A 16,732-nucleotide genomic window follows, 5' to 3' on the forward strand; every position below is an offset into this window, starting at 1 on the left:
CTGTGTTTGTGGTAAGGTTTCATTGTTCTGGTCTGGTTCCAGATATGCTGATCGTGCAAAGCAGATTAAATGCAATGCTGTTATCAATGAAGATCCTAACGCCAAGCTGGTGCGGGAGCTGAAAGAGGAGGTGACAAGGCTTAAGGATCTTCTGCGTGCTCAGGGGCTGGGAGATATTATTGACAGTAAGTGGATTAAACACACCTCAGCATCCTGGGCTTGGCCTCTCTAGCAGAGGAGGGAGACCTGAGCCTGTGAGAGAAAGGGATTTAAAACACAGAATTTAAATATAGGTGCTGATATTTAAGTTTCGACCATCTTAGGTTTGTCTGTGGAGTTGACAAGCCACCTTCAAACTTTTAAGGAAAAATAGGGAGTTTGAATTTCCTATTATTGTAGAGATTCTTTTGCGTAATAGAACTTACACATTCAGGCGTTGCTCTGTTGAGTTATGGAGGGCTTTTTGTCTGGCTGCCAATAAAAGAGCTGAGATACAGAAACTCAATTTCATACTGAGAAAAAAGTTATCTTTGCTTCCTCCTTAAAGGGTTAAGGTTATTGGTTGATACCTGGCTTCAGTGCCATCCTCATTCACAAAATAAAACAATGGCTAATGTTAGACAGTGTCCTAAGTGACAAATCGTTTGTCATCTTGAAATATCTATGCAACAGCTGCTTGTGAATAACTAATCAATCTTTTTGGGAGATTTTGAGTTAGGTTGGCAGAGCAGTGTTGTACTGATTTGCTTTGCCAGCAACCTCTTAAAGCACTAGAACACACTTGTGCCTAATTTCCTTGTCCTCTTTCCAAGCAAGACAGATGAACTGAAATTCTAGCTGCTACATTCTTCTGTAATATGAACAGTGATTTAATTCCTTGTGAAGGAAATGCCCATAAAAGCACAGAACGTATTCCAGTGGATTAAAAGCTTCTTTGACTTAAAAAAAAAAAGAAGTGTTGCACTGGTTTCTGATTTTTCAGACCTTTTTGTCTGTGAAGCAGAAGTCCTGACTCAGTCACAGACTACTTAAAGACATATGGCATGTATTTACCTCTTTGTTTGCTTGTTTTCAAGAGAATGGGGCCAGAAGACAATGAAATACAAGTGTTTTCATGCTTGTTACAGTCTGTGGGTTTTGGTTCTAAATCCTAATGGAAAAAACTGTGTTACTGAAAACTGTGGTTTGTTTCTTTAAATATCAAGTAGTATTCTCTTCCCTTCCTATGTCACTAGTGAACCTTCAATTTTGATCCTTCTTGTATTTTCCCTCCTGCTTCCTTTCAGTTGATCCAATGGGAGATGAATACTCTGGAAGTGGAGGCAAATGTGTGTATTGTGTGGTTCTCTTTTTAACCTGCTTTCTCTGGGTCAGCTTTTAACAGAGCTTTGCATGCCAGCATTTCTCACAGGGAAATCCCAGACAGAACGCTCACTGGAATGCAGTGCAGGTTCATGAAAACCAGCATCACCAGCACTTCTTAGATTGAGTCCACAATCAAAAAAAAGTGCAAAGTTTAAAGTGCAACGTAGGTTCATTGTTCCTTTCTGGCAGAATATAGAAGGGAGAGTGGCAGTTCTCCAGTGTGTTTTCATGACAGCGCACCGTTTAGATTTGAACTAGAAAATCTTTCTCTCAAATCTTTTCCCAGTTACTCAGTTCCTGCTCACATGGCTTTCCTGGCATTTTAGCAGCTCTTTTCCACTTTGAAGTATTTGTTTTAAATGTGTCAGTTGATGAACTCAAGATAAGTATTTCCAGTTCCTCCTGGACACTGCAATGTATTTATTTTGTATAGTCTTAAAAAAAAAGGGAAGAAAGAAAGAAGCCAGACATACTCATGAAGCTCTCTTTTTTTGAGGTCAAAAATACTTGGTTGCAGGTGATTAACTTAATAGGGCTAAAACCAGTCAGCAAAGAGCATTTTATTTCTCTTGGTGTTTGCTTCTATGAAAGGGGAATATATGTAGTCCATTGCAAGGGAAACGTGCTCCATGTAAATTTTGGGTTGGTAGACTTTTAAAACGCTTTCAGTCAGTTTTTTTCACCTTCACTCAATATCAGCTGAAGGAGATCTGTCTGAAATTTCCTAAAATTGAAGCTACTGGTGGTGTAAAGACTCATCCTGGCCTGTCTGACATTCTGATGCTGCTTCCAACGCGTGCACATGTCATGGTGTAGGAGCTGCGGCTCCAGGAGCAGCGTGCATGGTCCTGAGGGTTCTGGTTCTCTGTGGTCACAGTGACTGTGGAGCTATTGCAAGTGCCACTTCCTTTCTCTTCAGGAGTGCATGGCCTTTTGAGACTTCATCCCTGCTCTGTCATGCCTGCTTTCCTCATCCTGGCAGCATTCCCTTCCCTTAACCTGCTTTTCTTCTGTGAAACTCCCAGTCCTGCCTCCTGTATTTGCAGATGGTGGTTTTCAAACTGGCTCGGGGCAATCATCAGTTCCATGAGGCTGAAACAGCAGGTTGAGCATGGAGTGAACTAGGGCATAAGGCTGACAATGGCAGGATTGTTCAGGGGCAGAGTAGAGGAGATGTAGGAGGACAGGAAAATTTATGCAATGTCTGGGTGAGCATCTCGTTTTTGTACGTGTGATGCCCCTGTTTATAACTTGCAGGGTCTGATTTGACCTGTTTCTTTCCTGAAGTGACTTTTTTAAAAGGATTTGTCTTTGAAATTATATTTTAAAATACTAAGTTATTAAAACTGAGCTATTCAGTTATCTGATATTTTCATGTTAGGGGGTTTTTCTTTTGGTGTGTGATTATTCTGAGGATATGGTTTACAGACATATCCAAGAAGCCAAGTTAAATTAATATAAATTTCCATTGTATATTTGTTCTTAAATCATTCAGGCAGCTTTTCTTGTTCTCTGGCTTTCAAGGCAACATTTTCAGGCCTGCAGGTTTTCAGGCTACAGAAGCTACCTTATTAAATTTTGTAGGTTTTTAAAAGGCCTTTTTAATTCAGACTAACAGCCAAAAAGCTTTGAAGCACCTTCTGAAGTATAAGACCCTTATCAGATATTTCACTGATCAGATCTGTTAGATTTCCATTTTTATTCAGGTAAGGAAGGTCAAGAAGCAGCATAATGTTTTTGTTGTGGACTTATGTTCTCTCGTCCCTGTCATGCACTGACAGGTGATTCACATCCTCTCTGGTGAGAATTTAAGGAGAGGAAGTTCTTTTTGTGGTCTGGGTGCTTTGGCAGCAGAACCACTGCTGTGGTAAAGATTTACTTAATCATCATTTCACATTAAAGGGCTCTGGAAGAGAATGTTTTCCTGAGTTTAAGGGGTTGGTGTCTCAGACTTCAGCCCAAAATGTCATTAGCATCATGAGGATCTCCATCTGGTCCTGCTCTGAGCTTCAGGGTGCTCAGCTTAGTGTTCAGGGAGGTGTAGGATGGTTGCTTTTTGCTGATGTGTAGTTTATTTTTTCAAGCTTTTTTGTTTAGAAAGGTTTATCATGCAGTCCTTCCTAGTGAACCTCAGGGTCTGAGCTATTATGTTATGATTGCTAGTATTGAAAGATTTGTTTCAGAACTGCCATCTAAAAATTACAAAACTTGCCTTGTTTCTGCTTAAATGCTTTCCTCTTACATTGGTATTTCCTTCCTTCCTTCCTTCCTTCCTTCCTTCCTTCCTTCCTTCCTTCCTTCCTTCCTTCCTTCCTTCCTTCCTTCCTTCCTTCCTTCCTTCCTTCCTTCCTTCCTTCCTTCCTTCCTTCCTTCCTTCCTTCCTTCCTTCCTTCCTTCCTTCCTTCCTTCCTTCCTTCCTTCCTTCCTTCCTTCCTTCCTTCCTTCCTTCCTTCCTTCCTTCCTTCCTTCCTTCCTTCCTTCCTTCCTTCCTTCCTTCCTTCCTTCCTTCCTTCCTTCCTTCCTTCCTTCCTTCCTTCCTTCCTTCCTTCCTTCCTTCCTTCCTTCCTTCCTTCCTTCCTTCCTTCCTTCCTTCCTTCCTTCCTTCCTTCCTTCCTTCCTTCCTTCCCTCCTTCCCTCCTTCCCTCCTTCCCTCCTTCCTTCCCTCCTTCCCTCCTTCCCTCCCTCCTTCCCTCCCTCCTTCCTTCCCTCCTTCCTTCCCTCCCTTCCTTTTTCCCGTCTTCCTGCCTTCCCTCTCTGTGTGTCTCTCTCTCAGATCTGAAAGATTTTCAGAACAATAAGCATAGATACTTGCTAGCCTCCGAGAATCAACGTCCTGGCAATTTTTCCACAGCCTCCATGGGGTCCCTCACTGCATCTCCATCCTCCTGCTCTCTCAGTAGTCAGGTGGGCTTAACATCTGTGTCCAGTATACAGGAAAGAATCATGTCAACACCTGGAGGAGAAGAGGCCATTGAACGTTTGAAGGTAGGTATTAAGGAGGCTGAAGAACAGTGAACCTGAGAGAACTTCCCTCCATAAATATATGCTGTGTCTGTAGAAATTGTCTGAAACCCACTTGCACCTTAAAAAAGGCACTTAACTGCAGTGGGCTAGAAACTCGGTCCATGCAGAGCCTTTCCTGTTAGGATTATTTAGGTTTAATTGTAGCCTGGAGCTACAACTAAATTATAAATTAAATTCTTGATTCTTATTTACGGGTCCTCTGATGCAGTGGTAGTTATGGAAAATTTGATCATAAGTGTAGCCTTAGAGGCCTGGTCAGCACTAGTGGGAGCCAAGTCTGACTTGCAAATGCACTCAGCTTTCAGAAAACCAAATTACCCCAAAGTTGAAAAAAAGGAGGAAGAATAATCCTGCCACTGTTGTCTTCGCCCAGCCCCCACAGATTAAAATGTGAAGCACAGAATGGCATGTTTGATCCAGACAAAGGCAGCCTTGTCCCGGTGCTGCACAGAACTGAACCACAGCAGAAGTGCATCACAGTGAAATATTTCTTGATTTTTATGAAAGCCCCCCCCAATGTCCATGAGTGGAGGAGTGGGGAGAGCTGGCTGTGTTGAATCTCTGCTACATTCTCATGTTTGTCCATCAGACAGGGCTGAACACACACTGCATATCCCTTTCCTGTTGGAAACCCTCTGTTGCTATGGGAATAACAATGTGGTCTCTGCATTTCCTTGGCATTCAGTTACTGAATAATGTCTGTAAATCAAATTAAAAAAAAAAAAAAAAGGGGAAACAAGTTTAGGTGGTTCAAAATAAAGTCTGACTGTGGTTAGATGTAAAGTCATCTTTTCTACTCAGCTTGCCTTCAGGACTAGCTACCCTTTTAAAAATTAAGGGAAACGAATTAGAGTTTTAAGGTACTAAGAATGCTTTTTATACGTGAAATTAATTTGAGGCCTGAACAGAGCACAAACTTCAATTGCTTTGTGTATTATGTGAAGAACTTTGGGAAGAATTGTAAAACAGCTTTTGGTATTTTCATACAGGAATCTGAGAAGATCATTGCAGAGCTGAATGAAACATGGGAAGAGAAACTGAGGAAAACAGAGGCCATTAGGATGGAAAGGTCGGGAATCAGAAGTGCTGTAATATGGATGGTCTCTGGAAAGTGGAAAATGGAGAAAGTTACTCTGTTCAAAAGCAGTGGAGCAGCAGAATAGTGTTAGGGATAGTTCTGCTGACCCTTGTGTTAGATGTGGAACAGCAGGGGCAATGCTGGAGAAAAGTCCTGCTCTTTCCTGGACTTCTCACAGTTAAAAGTTGCTGTTCCGTAGGCCACTCTCAGACTAAAGTTTACCAACTTGCCCTGTTGTGCTCTGAGGTGGTGACAGTCTAATATATTAATTACCTGGCTTTCATTGGACCGTACTTGTCTAAGAAGCCTAAAATGGGGTCAATATCTTGTTTTCTCTCTCAGGGAGGCATTGTTGGCAGAAATGGGAGTTGCCATTCGGGAAGATGGAGGAACACTGGGAGTCTTCTCACCCAAAAAGGTAGAGAAAATTACTAACTGTTGCATGATGTCTCCAAAAGGCTAATCGACGTGAGAGGAGGGTGATGAGGGTTGAACTGTTTTATATCTTCCTTTAGAAGATCCTGTGCTGCAACGAGAAGTTTTGCAGCTCCTTGTGTTTCTTGATTCAGTAGCAAATCAGAAAGTGCTGTGTCTTGATTTTGTTGCCATTTTCTGCAGTTGCTGTGTGTGACCTTTGTGTGCTCTACCTGTTCTTGAGATATACAGAGAAGTTTTAAGGCTTGTTTAGGTGCTCTTCCTTGAATTGTTTGTTAATTCTTCTGCTTGGAAAAAGGGATGGTGATCTAATGAACCACTGAACGTAGGGGATGCAGGGGAATATTTCTTTCAATACTTGTCGTTACTTCTGTTTTCTGAAATTTGAAAGAAGCAGAACTGTGCAGGAAAAGGGCATAAATCAGTGCTGTAACTGTAAAATAATTAGGTTAGTAAATAAGTTATCTCTGCTGGTAAAGCAGAATTATAGAAGAAGTACAAGGAAAAGAACCTACTTTCTTTTATCTTAGAAGTCTATGAACAAGCAGCATGGGTAATATTTTAGTGTGCAAGTGTGTAATAAACTTGATCTAGGGTTAAGCAGGGACCTATTCAGAGGCACTGCACAGAAATGTAGAACCCCAGAATTGGTTAAAATGTTTAATCCATCATTTAGAATAGTGTTTGACTGTGATGCTTGGAGTTGGTAGAATTCAGACTTGCTTTTGGCAGCTACTCCAGGAGTGCCTGAGGTTTGTAAAGACGCTGATTCATTGAGTGTTCTTTACGTTTCTTTCTCTTACATTATGGATCCTCATCTCCTTTTAGATTTTTCCTCAGAGGCCATCAGCTCTTTTTGATGATTCTTTTGGTGCATTTTCAGCTGATCAGGTTTGTGTATAAATGCCATCTGGATAAAATAGTTGCTCTGGTATTAGATAGTATTTATTTTTACCCATATAGGATTTATTAGGAGAAGTTAAACTCCGAACCTAGTCCTATCTGCTTCTGTTCCTTGCTATCCTTGCAGTTCCATTAGTTTTCCTTCTAGTAACTGTGGCTGTTGCGAAAATTTAGGAGATGAGAACTTAGATAGAAAATGTGAAGTGTTTTTATAAAGACTTTACACTTCTGAGGTCCCAATGTGTATCTCATCAGATGCAATGAGTGAATAGTTGGGTGTGCCAGCGTCATCTCTCAAGCTGTGGAGCTTTATTTCTTACAAAATATTCCGGTGGTGCAAGTTGTAGTGGTGTTACAGCAGTTGGCTATGTCTGGGATTTGGTTTCTCTCCATTTTTCTCTTGATCGAAGAGCTTTATACAGCTCCAAGTGCTGATTCGTGCAGTGAACAGTGATGACAGCATGGAACATCTTCAGCTGCAGTTTTAGGTCACCCCTGGATTTTTAGGGGTGAAAAAGCTTGTCTTTCTTTCTCCCCCTTTCTGTGCTTATAATTAAGTCTTCCATTGGGCAATTGACAATCAGAGTTCTTCGTTCAAAGACAAATTCATCGTGAACATCGAGTAATTTTTGCGCTTCTGTAAACTGAGTGCTGTTAAAATCTCTCATAAGTAAACTTTTTTGTATCTATGATAAGTTGATGGAAATAGTGTTCCCAAGGAATCTGAGCCAAATTTATTTCTTTTTCCTAAATTTATTCTGTTTGAGGATAACAAAGGGACAAGTGGCTTATTAACAATTTTATTTCTCTTTTATCATCTTTCTGCTTTAATTATGTTTAACCATTTTTGCCTTGTCTTTTGTGCTTGTGCTTACTGCCATCTCACTGGCTAGATTTTCACACCAAGGCCTTGTGACTTGTTTGCTGATTCCAATGGGGTTTTTTCACCAAAGAAGGTTGGTTTAGTAACTGTAGTGGATTTAAATTTAGAAGAAGTTTAGATGAAGAGCTTCTTAGCTGTTGGTAGTTTTAGATTTTGTTTTGATGTTAACAGACTTTGCCAAATAAGCACCTGACCTGTGTAGCCCAAGAAAAGCCAAAGTTGATTCCATGTAAGTTTCAAAATTTTACTGAAGCAACCTTTTCTGCTTCCTTTGGACGTCCTTTGGACTTCTCTTATCAAAGTTTACAGAGACTTTATAAGGACTTTTTTTCTTCAGCTGAAGCCTTTCTTCCTTCTATGGATTGGTATTTTGGATAACTAAGCAAAATGAGCTGTATTTTGCTGGTATTTTGTGATGATCTTTACTTTAAGAAATTATGTTTGAACAAATCCATTATGGAAGAATCTTGATACACGTGGCAAAACTGCTGGATTAATGCACACCCTCCACAGCTGCAGGAAGGAGCCTGAAAGCAGGACCTCAGTTCCTAATTAACTTTTTCTCTTTGTTCCTTCAGACTCCTCATCTCGTAAACCTTAATGAAGATCCACTCATGTCTGAATGTCTGTTGTACTACATCAAAGATGGCATTACAAGGTGAGAGTTGGTGCTGACACACTCTGGAGTTGCCTTCTTTGCTTGCTTAAATCCCCATGCTGGAGACACCATGAGTTTAAATAATAATTGTGCCTTGAGCTGTTCAAGTTCAGGTACAAATGAAACATGAGATTGCTGTAGGTGGGAAAGAGTGCAGAAATGCAATTTCTTTTAATTTGTCTTAGTGTTTTAAAAGTAACGTGTGCAGTCACTCAGCTTTAAGAAATTGCTATTACACCTGGGTAGTAAAAGAAAGCATTAAAATTTTTTAGTAAAAATTTAGTAAAATTTACTCTTAAATTTTTAGTAAAACTAAATGCCTGAGAGATTTTGATGGGTGCAGGATCTAAAACCCATAGCAACTGGAATATGGCTGAGTGTTAGTTTAATTATTTAAATAAATTGTTATTCATGCCAGTGTACAATTAATGTGTTCTGCATTCACAGATATGAGATAAAATTTAATTGCCAGACTTTGAATTAAAAATGGATTTTATTCCAAAACTTGTTGTCAAGACAGCTGGAAGGAGAGAGGTGATTTTTATTATTTTTGGAGCACCAAGTTGTGTTTGGTTGCTTAGTTTGTATATTCCTGGGGAACAAATGGAGGAGAGTACACAGACAGGGGCTGGCATATGGTACTATAAAGTACATTAAGCCCTCTGAAAGGAGTATCAAATTGTAGAGAATTCAGCACAGAATGATGACTAGAATAGCTTAGGGCTTAAGAAGTCATTATAAGTTTTGGGCCTAGCTCATTGACATCAGAAATGTGTAAATTAATAAGTAGAGCAAGTTCATAAACATTAGAATTGGAAATTAAGTTGTCTGTACCTAGAATTGCTCAGACATTTGGGTTTGAAATGGACATACATCTTCGTGCTACAGGGGTACAGCCAACCTCTCACTGTCAGGATGCTGGATGAAACTGCTCGAGGCATCAAATTATTCAGCAAGAGCCTCCTGAGCCATTTGTGCTCCTTAGTTCAGGTGCAGATGGTGATCATTGGAAGAGATGGTTTCTGTCTGCCAGCTAACGCACTACTGGAAGTTCTTGTCAAGGTTTTTTCCCCCTCTGCATCCCTTTTGAAAAGGAGAAGGGATTCGCAAGAGGGAAGGAATTGCATTTAACTTGGAGGTACTTAACATTTCAGTTCTCCAAGTGACATGTTTTAAGGGAGAGAAAACTTTTCTTTTGCAAAGCTGTCATCCTTCAATTCATGGCAGAACAGGCAGGTTCTCTGCAGTGCAGAATTAAGCACTGGTTCAAACCTTTACATTTCAAGGGTAGTCTTAATAGTTCAGACTTTTTCCTGGCTATTTCTGGGCTGTATTGTCCAATGCAGAGTTGTAGAAGGTGTCTGATTTGCTCTTGAAAAATCTTTTGTTGGACCCAGGGTTGGCCAAGCTGACGCTGAGCGGAGGCAAGACATCGTATTGAGTGGGGCTCATATCAAGGAAGAGCACTGCATCTTCCGAAGTGAGAGGAACAACAATGGTGAAGGTAAAAATCTACTTCTCCTAACAAGGCATTGCTGAGTCCTTCACTTTCTTTCACTTTGATAGCTGGCCAGGGAATCCCGTGATTTGAAAGTTTTCTGACCTCAAGGAAAGGATCAGTTTTGACTTGTTGTTTTCTCAAGTCTTCAGGAAAGAAAATAAAATTTGTTTATGTGATAATAGCTTCAAATTGCAGGCTGCAGCCAGTATAACAGGTAAATTCTGACATTGGTTAACTATAAACGTGAAAAAAAAGTAGTTTCCAACTGCAATATGTGGAGAAGTCAGTAGGCTCCTCGTGGATTTTTACTTTTAAGCAACATGACATCCAAGGGTGATTCACTTCTTTGGTGTTAGTATGAACATAAGCAGAAAATGAGAGGCCTCTGGGGCTTGCACACTTCTGTTCCTCTACAGGACTCTCCAAAGTCTCACTCATCAATGTTTTCTTTGTAGTTATTGTTACTTTGGAGCCTTGTGAACGATCAGAAACCTACGTGAATGGCAAGAGGGTTGTGCAACCTGTGCAGTTGCGCTCAGGTAAGAAATGTTACCATAGATTTTTTGGTAGACTCTCTATATATGACATTTACATCATATATATGGAATGCTGGGTGCTTTTCAGGGACAGTGTCACCTTTCTGGACTGTAGCTTTTAAACAGAAGTTGGTACCATTCTTCTGTCAGCTGCAGTTTGTTTTCTTTCATCCTTTGCTACACTAGATCTAAGTGTACTTAAATATTCACTGCCACGCAGCACCCTGCTTGTCCTGCTGCTCAGCCTGAGATTATTCAAATACCTTCTTGCCCAGGCCCATTGCCCTTGGCAGTCTCAGTGGGACAGAGCAGACTGTCAGCCAGTCACTGATGGAAAATTCCCAGTTTTGTGGCAAAGCTAAGGTACGACCCTCTGCAGGAGTACAGCAGCTTCTCTTTGCTCGTTAGATTTCCCACTTAGTCCCCTACATTCCCTTAGAAAGGCATGAGGGGAAAGAATTAGAGAGAATTACTTCCCTAAATTGTGGAGTTTAATCTGTATCTTTCAAACATCTTATGATGCTTTCTGCGTCCCTCCCCCCTTTTTCTACTGGTAAAAAACACCTAAAACCAAGCAAACAAAACCTGCTTCTGAGTTCTTTGTACCATGTTGTAGGTGAGTATTATCATGGAATCAAGTGCAGTGACTTAAGTACAACAAAACAAAAGAACAGTTTTTGCTGTTCTGTACCTGTATAGGTTCATATTGAATACCATGACTTGACAGTTTAGTAATTATTTTCTATTTTTAAAAGTATGTTTTTTCCCCTTTTCTTTTGCATCTAAACAATTGAGTTACTGGAAGAATGTAGACTTGGTCTCTGACATCTTTAAGAGTCTCTAATTTAGGAATGTATTGATAAGGACAATTTAGGTTACTTTGGAGATCTGTTTACTAGAATGCCTGGTTAAAATTTCAACTCCATTATTACGTTCTCTGGAAGAGCAGAGGCATTTCAGTCTCTTCTGACATGCACATGTCTCAGGCTTTGTGGACATCTGATAACTCTAGGATTTAGCCAGAAGACTTAACAGTATTAGATTTTTTTTTTTTAGCTCTTTTGACATTAGTGTAAAAGAAGTTGTAAAATTCTTCCCTAGATCCCACTGAATAGTGGGATAAAATAGGATCAATACATGTAAACCACATTTTAAAGAAGAGTAAGCACCATGTGTTCCAGTGTTTGAAGTCAGGCTTTTCTAAGTTGAAAATTCTGCTGAAGTGCTGAAGTGGGTTTTGCCTCTGTTTTGTCAGTGTCAGTGGAGGAAGGGAATGGGAGTTAGTGGTGTGTTTGATTTACTGCAACTGTTGGTCCCCTGTCAGGTTTGTCCTTTAATTTTTTATAAATTCTGCTGGGATATTAGATTGGACACCTGAGGGTGATGATGTCCTCTAAAAGCACTGTGACTGTTCTGTACAACACAGGCACTCTCATTTCTTGTCACCAACTTCCCTTGAATGTGCACAGAAATCCTTATAGGGCAATCTTTTCTTATGCTGTCACCTACAGGATAAATGGGACAAATGATAATGTTTATCAATGGTTTGGAATCCTTGCCTGAAAGAGTTAAACTTCTGTTCCTATTTCTAGGAAATCGTATCATCATGGGTAAAAATCATGTCTTCAGATTCAACCACCCAGAGCAAGCACGAGCAGAAAGAGAGAAAACACCATCAGCTGAGACTCCCTCCGAGCCAGTTGACTGGACATTTGCTCAGAGGGAGCTTCTGGAGAAGCAGGGCATTGACATGAAACAGGAGATGGAGAAAAGGTAATAAAATAATTCAAAATTTCTACCTGAAACAAGGAAGAGTCAGCAGTAGGTTACTGGGTTCTGCCACCCAGCATCTCCGCTACCCCTTGTGGAAGTTCAGGAAACTTCCTCCTTATTTTACTGTAGTGTTTCAGTGCTCCAACTCCTTTACAGATCACAGGTAAGCACCTGCCACTAACGCTGCAGACCTTTTGGTAAGGGCTGAAATGCAGCTTGCAGGGACTTGAATAAACAGAGAACAGTTCCTTTTAAGGGCAATGACTATTACTCTTGTAACTGTAGTTCAGGGGACTGTGCATGTAGAGTAACACCAACATGAGACTAATGACCTCTGACTACTTCTGTTCTTCTGTTCATCTTCAGATTACAAGAAATGGAGATTTTGTATAAGAAAGAGAAGGAGGAAGCTGATCTCTTGTTGGAGCAGCAAAGACTGGTATGTGTCCTTGCTTCTGATTAGCTATACCTCTGGCAAACAGTAATTCCTGTCCTTGCTTGTCTGAAAGTTTAGGAAACCTGCTTGGGTTGTCTGCACAATGCAGTTCTCCCTTTGCTTTCAAATTCTTTGTGTCTACAGTGAATTATTAGCAGTGTGAGTGAGCTCCTTCAGGTTAATTCAGAGATTGTGATTGACAGTGAGGAGGCTTTAATCAATTCTTGTTGGGATAGATCGGATTTCTTGCAAGTTAACCTGAAAGAAGGGCATTTTTGTGCTCTGTGTTTTTTGAAGGTCCTTTTCAATAGCCTAAACAGCTACTCCTTGGAATGTTTGCCTTTATTTTTGTCTTGGATCACCAGAATGTACTAATTTCATGCTGCCAAAGAGATTCCTAGAACATTGATATACACTAGGTTTATTTTTTGAATGATGTCTGAAAATGTTGCTGCATTGTGCATGTTTTAACCCTTCTCCCTCCCCTGCATGGAGTTCCTTGTGAGGGTCTTAGTGGTACAGAAGCCAGTGGTGGGGTTCTGAGTGGGGAGCAGTGTTTTAACTTATTCAGAGCACTGGGAATTCCACCACTCCACATATTTCTCAAATAGGAAGTCTGATAAATTAAGTCTGATACAGGAAGACTTCAGTCTTTTCACAACAAATATCTCTGATGTGCATTACAAATAGAAGTGGATGCAGTCTTCAAGCACCCTGTGAACTTGAAAAACAAGGCCAAACCCAGGAATGAAATCTAGATTTCCTTAAGAAACCTGAGTCTCCTGATTCTGCTTTAGCTGGTTGTCTTTAGCCAGAACACAAATGTAGTTGTGCCAGAATTCTGATAAAAATTTCAAACTCATGATTCATGTTTGTAGTATGAGATGGAGACCACTGAAAACTGTGGGTTAAATGCATGCTGGGCTTTGAACTGTAAAGCTCTTGACCTTCTCCCCAAGCCAGAATGGAGCGAAGTACTGTGGCTTCCATTGGAAGAAGCTATGTATTTTTTTTTTTTTAATTTCTATTACACACTTAGAGACTTCTGCATCTCTAATTAATTCATCACAAGGGGCTAATTGCTTGGATGGAGATGAGTGGCTGCAGACTTTGACCAAGGCAACCCTTAGTTCAGAAAAAATGTTTAAGTGTGACTGATGTAATGTTCCATTTCTGGAATTTTATAATTAAAATTTGGGTAGCGAAAAAGTAGTACAGTAAAAATGTGAAAATAAAAATAGTTTGAGTATTGAGTAACTTTTGGCAATGTGTCAAATGAGATGCAAGTAATGGAATTCCCTCTCTTAAATTTTAGCTGACAGGCACAAGCTAAGCTATTGTATGAATTAAAGATGTGAAATTGGCTGTCTGGGAAGCTGCTTCCAATAAGGCTGCATTTAAAAAGTGTTGTGAAGGGAATTTGTTTCCCCAAATACTTCAGATTAAGGGAAAATTCTTCAGAGAGTAGATTGGTTAATATAATAATAAAGATGCTGGTTTCTTCAAGTTTGTTTTGTTCTTGCTGGTTTCAGTTAGTGGACAAAGGTGCAATACTACCCTACATGCCTCAGCAATTCCTGAAGGATACCTTTCCTAGTTGTAAGGGATTGTATCAAATGAGATCCTTGGTCAGTGAGCAGTATCCTGCTTACCACAGTGCTCAGTAAGAGTATTTCAGGTGACAGCAAAACTTGTTGACACAGCTCATGATTTCTGTGTTGATGTATGCAGAGCCTGGAATGGACAGGATTAGTGCATCCATACAGCCATAGTTGAATAATGAGTGGGAAAGCTGGGAGTGCATTTCAGCTTGTGTACCTTAAAAGTATTTACATTGCTGCCATATCCAGCTGCAATGTCAGGTTCTCTAACTTAGTGCTGTGTAAGACTGATACTGAGGTATAAATACTCTTCTTGGTCTAAACTGGAGTATAATCTCAAATACAAGAAGCTAGCTAATCCTGTTTACCAGATTGTTTTGGTTTTATGCTGAGATTCCAACCAATTTGGGCGTTTATTTGTTAGATGTGTTGTACAAAAAAATAAACAATAGCTTTTGTCCCCCAAAATTACCAACTAAAATATCTTTGCCTTGCTAGTATTACTAGGAAATAGAAGTAGTTGCTCTCCATTTTACAAATTGAATGTGAAAATGTGTTTCATAGAGCTAAAATGGCCTTCCTGGCTTTCTTGGTCATAATGCCTCTGCAGTGACCAGTTGATATTGGAATGTGGGTGTATAGCTGTACTAATTGGTCTGGGTAACCTCTGAGTGCACACAGGGCAATGACTCAGTGTCTCTTCATCAGCTTTTGATACCAAGACATGCTTTACCCATAAGTAGTTCTGTGGTAGTTTTGTAACTGTCAGAGTCCTGTGGAACTTGTGACTTAATGTTGAAGTAGTTCATGTTCTGCCTTCCTGGTCGTTCGTATCCCTGAGTGGCCCGACTGCACAGGGGCTTCCTCCAGGGAGCCCTTTGTTTCCACTGCAACCTGCAGTTTGGTAGTTGCTGCTTCCTTAGGCCACAAATTTTGTCAGCTGTAAACTCACAAAGAGTTTATATTCTGTTTCTAAACCAGTGTTTTTCTTATATTTTGACCTAAACTAGAAGTTGATTTTCTAATACTATTCTTAAAACTACATTAAGTCACAAGAAGCTCATATAATGTGAATCTTGACCGTAGGGCAGAACAGTGTTTCCTTTACCCCCTTTCATAACTGCCCCCCCAAATTATGTTGTATTCCCCATTCTTCGTGGTCATCTACCCGAAGTCTAAACTCTAGGAACCTTTGGTGCTGACTCAATGACCTGGGTTTCCTTTGGTTTTAGAGTAAGTGGCTGTTACTGTTCCTGGTTTCTCATGTATTATAAATCTCCATGTGAAAAACAGGGGTATTAGTTAGAGGTGCATTAGACACTGACAGCTGTGTTGAAGATGTTTGGATCACATTAATACATAGGACTTTTTGCTTGTTAAAGAGATGTCTTAATAATCCTTTAAAGAAAAGTGGTCTGATTTTAATTCCTGGTTGCAGTAAGCAATGATGGATATCCTTAACTTGTGGTGGCAGTTTATCTGAACAGACATTCCTAGCATATGGAAATCTGAAGCACTGCTCATTAAAAATCATTTAGCAAAAGGTGGAAAACTTGTAATGAAGAAGCAAAACGTATAATGCTTAGCAAGTGTGTGGAAGCTCCAGGCTCTAGGGTTTGAGAAGAAGACAAATCAAGGATATCAAATAGAGAATTCGTATTAAAGCCAGAGAATTCGTATAAAACCAGAAAGTCATTACTCTGCGTTCTGCTGAAACTCATTCTTCGGACAGACAAGACTGATAATGGGGTTTTTTCTTTAAACTAAGCAACAAGGTGCCAAATGGAAAAAAAAAAAACAACCAAACAAACCACAACCCACCTCTGAAACTCTGATTCTGGATATCCTTTTAGCTTGTAGCAAGTCTTGGAGTATGAACCACTGTCTTCATCTGTCATAGTGGCACTTACAGTCCTTTTAACATTGAACCTTTCGGCTGCTTCTGTTTCATTTTTTCTTATCGTCTAACACTTCTCTGGCTGCTATTGTAGTGAAGTGGATTCTAAACTTGAGCATCCCTGTAACCACGTGCAACGTTACTAACCAGTGTTAACCCGACTTACTCTGGCTGCTCATGACATCTTCTATGATGGCTGTTGTGCTCACCTTCCTGGGGAGGATTTGCTGAAAGAAGCAACAGCAGTCACCAAGGCAAATGTGTGTGGCGGGGATTTGCATGTCTTTGTAGCATGTGTGAAGTGCAGTTTACACTTGGTTTTAAGATTTAAAATCAGGAACTTGGTTTTAGTTGGTCTTTTTAAAGATTTTGGAAGGGTTTGGGAGGGAAGAGTTTAGATTATCAGCTATTTTGAGATGACAAGACTTTTAAATATAATGTTAATTTTTATTTAGTGAAGAGCTTCAATTTTGACAGTCCATGACTCTTGAAGATACATTTTAATGCCCTAACACTCAGTCTTCAGGGACTTCCTTATCACTTGTTCTATTTTGATTTTTGATTTAGTTTTCTTTGCCTGCTACTTCTTGTTTAGCTTTTCCATTTTCTTACAATTTTAATTTTGGTTATTTTGGGGCCACT

At 40.0% G+C, this 16,732-nt stretch overlaps 1 protein-coding gene across 7 annotated transcripts in view; it reads left to right on the top strand.

The window, feature by feature from the left end:
* Window positions 1-16,732, top strand: part of KIF1B (kinesin family member 1B) — an 83,085-nt gene that overhangs the window by 24,923 nt on the left and 41,430 nt on the right. For 3 of the 7 annotated variants that reach the window (XM_069035151.1, XM_069035154.1, XM_069035157.1), the window contains exons 12-21: window positions 43-185; window positions 1,287-1,328; window positions 4,139-4,350; window positions 5,379-5,458; window positions 5,810-5,885; window positions 8,267-8,346; window positions 9,744-9,850; window positions 10,303-10,386; window positions 11,976-12,156; window positions 12,523-12,595. In XM_069035151.1, the coding sequence (XP_068891252.1) occupies window positions 43-185; window positions 1,287-1,328; window positions 4,139-4,350; window positions 5,379-5,458; window positions 5,810-5,885; window positions 8,267-8,346; window positions 9,744-9,850; window positions 10,303-10,386; window positions 11,976-12,156; window positions 12,523-12,595 (1,078 nt within the window). The remainder of the gene's footprint in view (window positions 1-42; window positions 186-1,286; window positions 1,329-4,138; window positions 4,351-5,378; window positions 5,459-5,809; window positions 5,886-8,266; window positions 8,347-9,743; window positions 9,851-10,302; window positions 10,387-11,975; window positions 12,157-12,522; window positions 12,596-16,732) is intronic. The other 4 variants (XM_069035153.1, XM_069035155.1, XM_069035158.1 and 1 more) reach the window with 2 other exon arrangements.

Source organism: Aphelocoma coerulescens, chromosome 21 (genome assembly GCF_041296385.1).
Source record: "Aphelocoma coerulescens isolate FSJ_1873_10779 chromosome 21, UR_Acoe_1.0, whole genome shotgun sequence".
Lineage (NCBI taxonomy): Eukaryota > Metazoa > Chordata > Aves > Passeriformes > Corvidae > Aphelocoma > Aphelocoma coerulescens.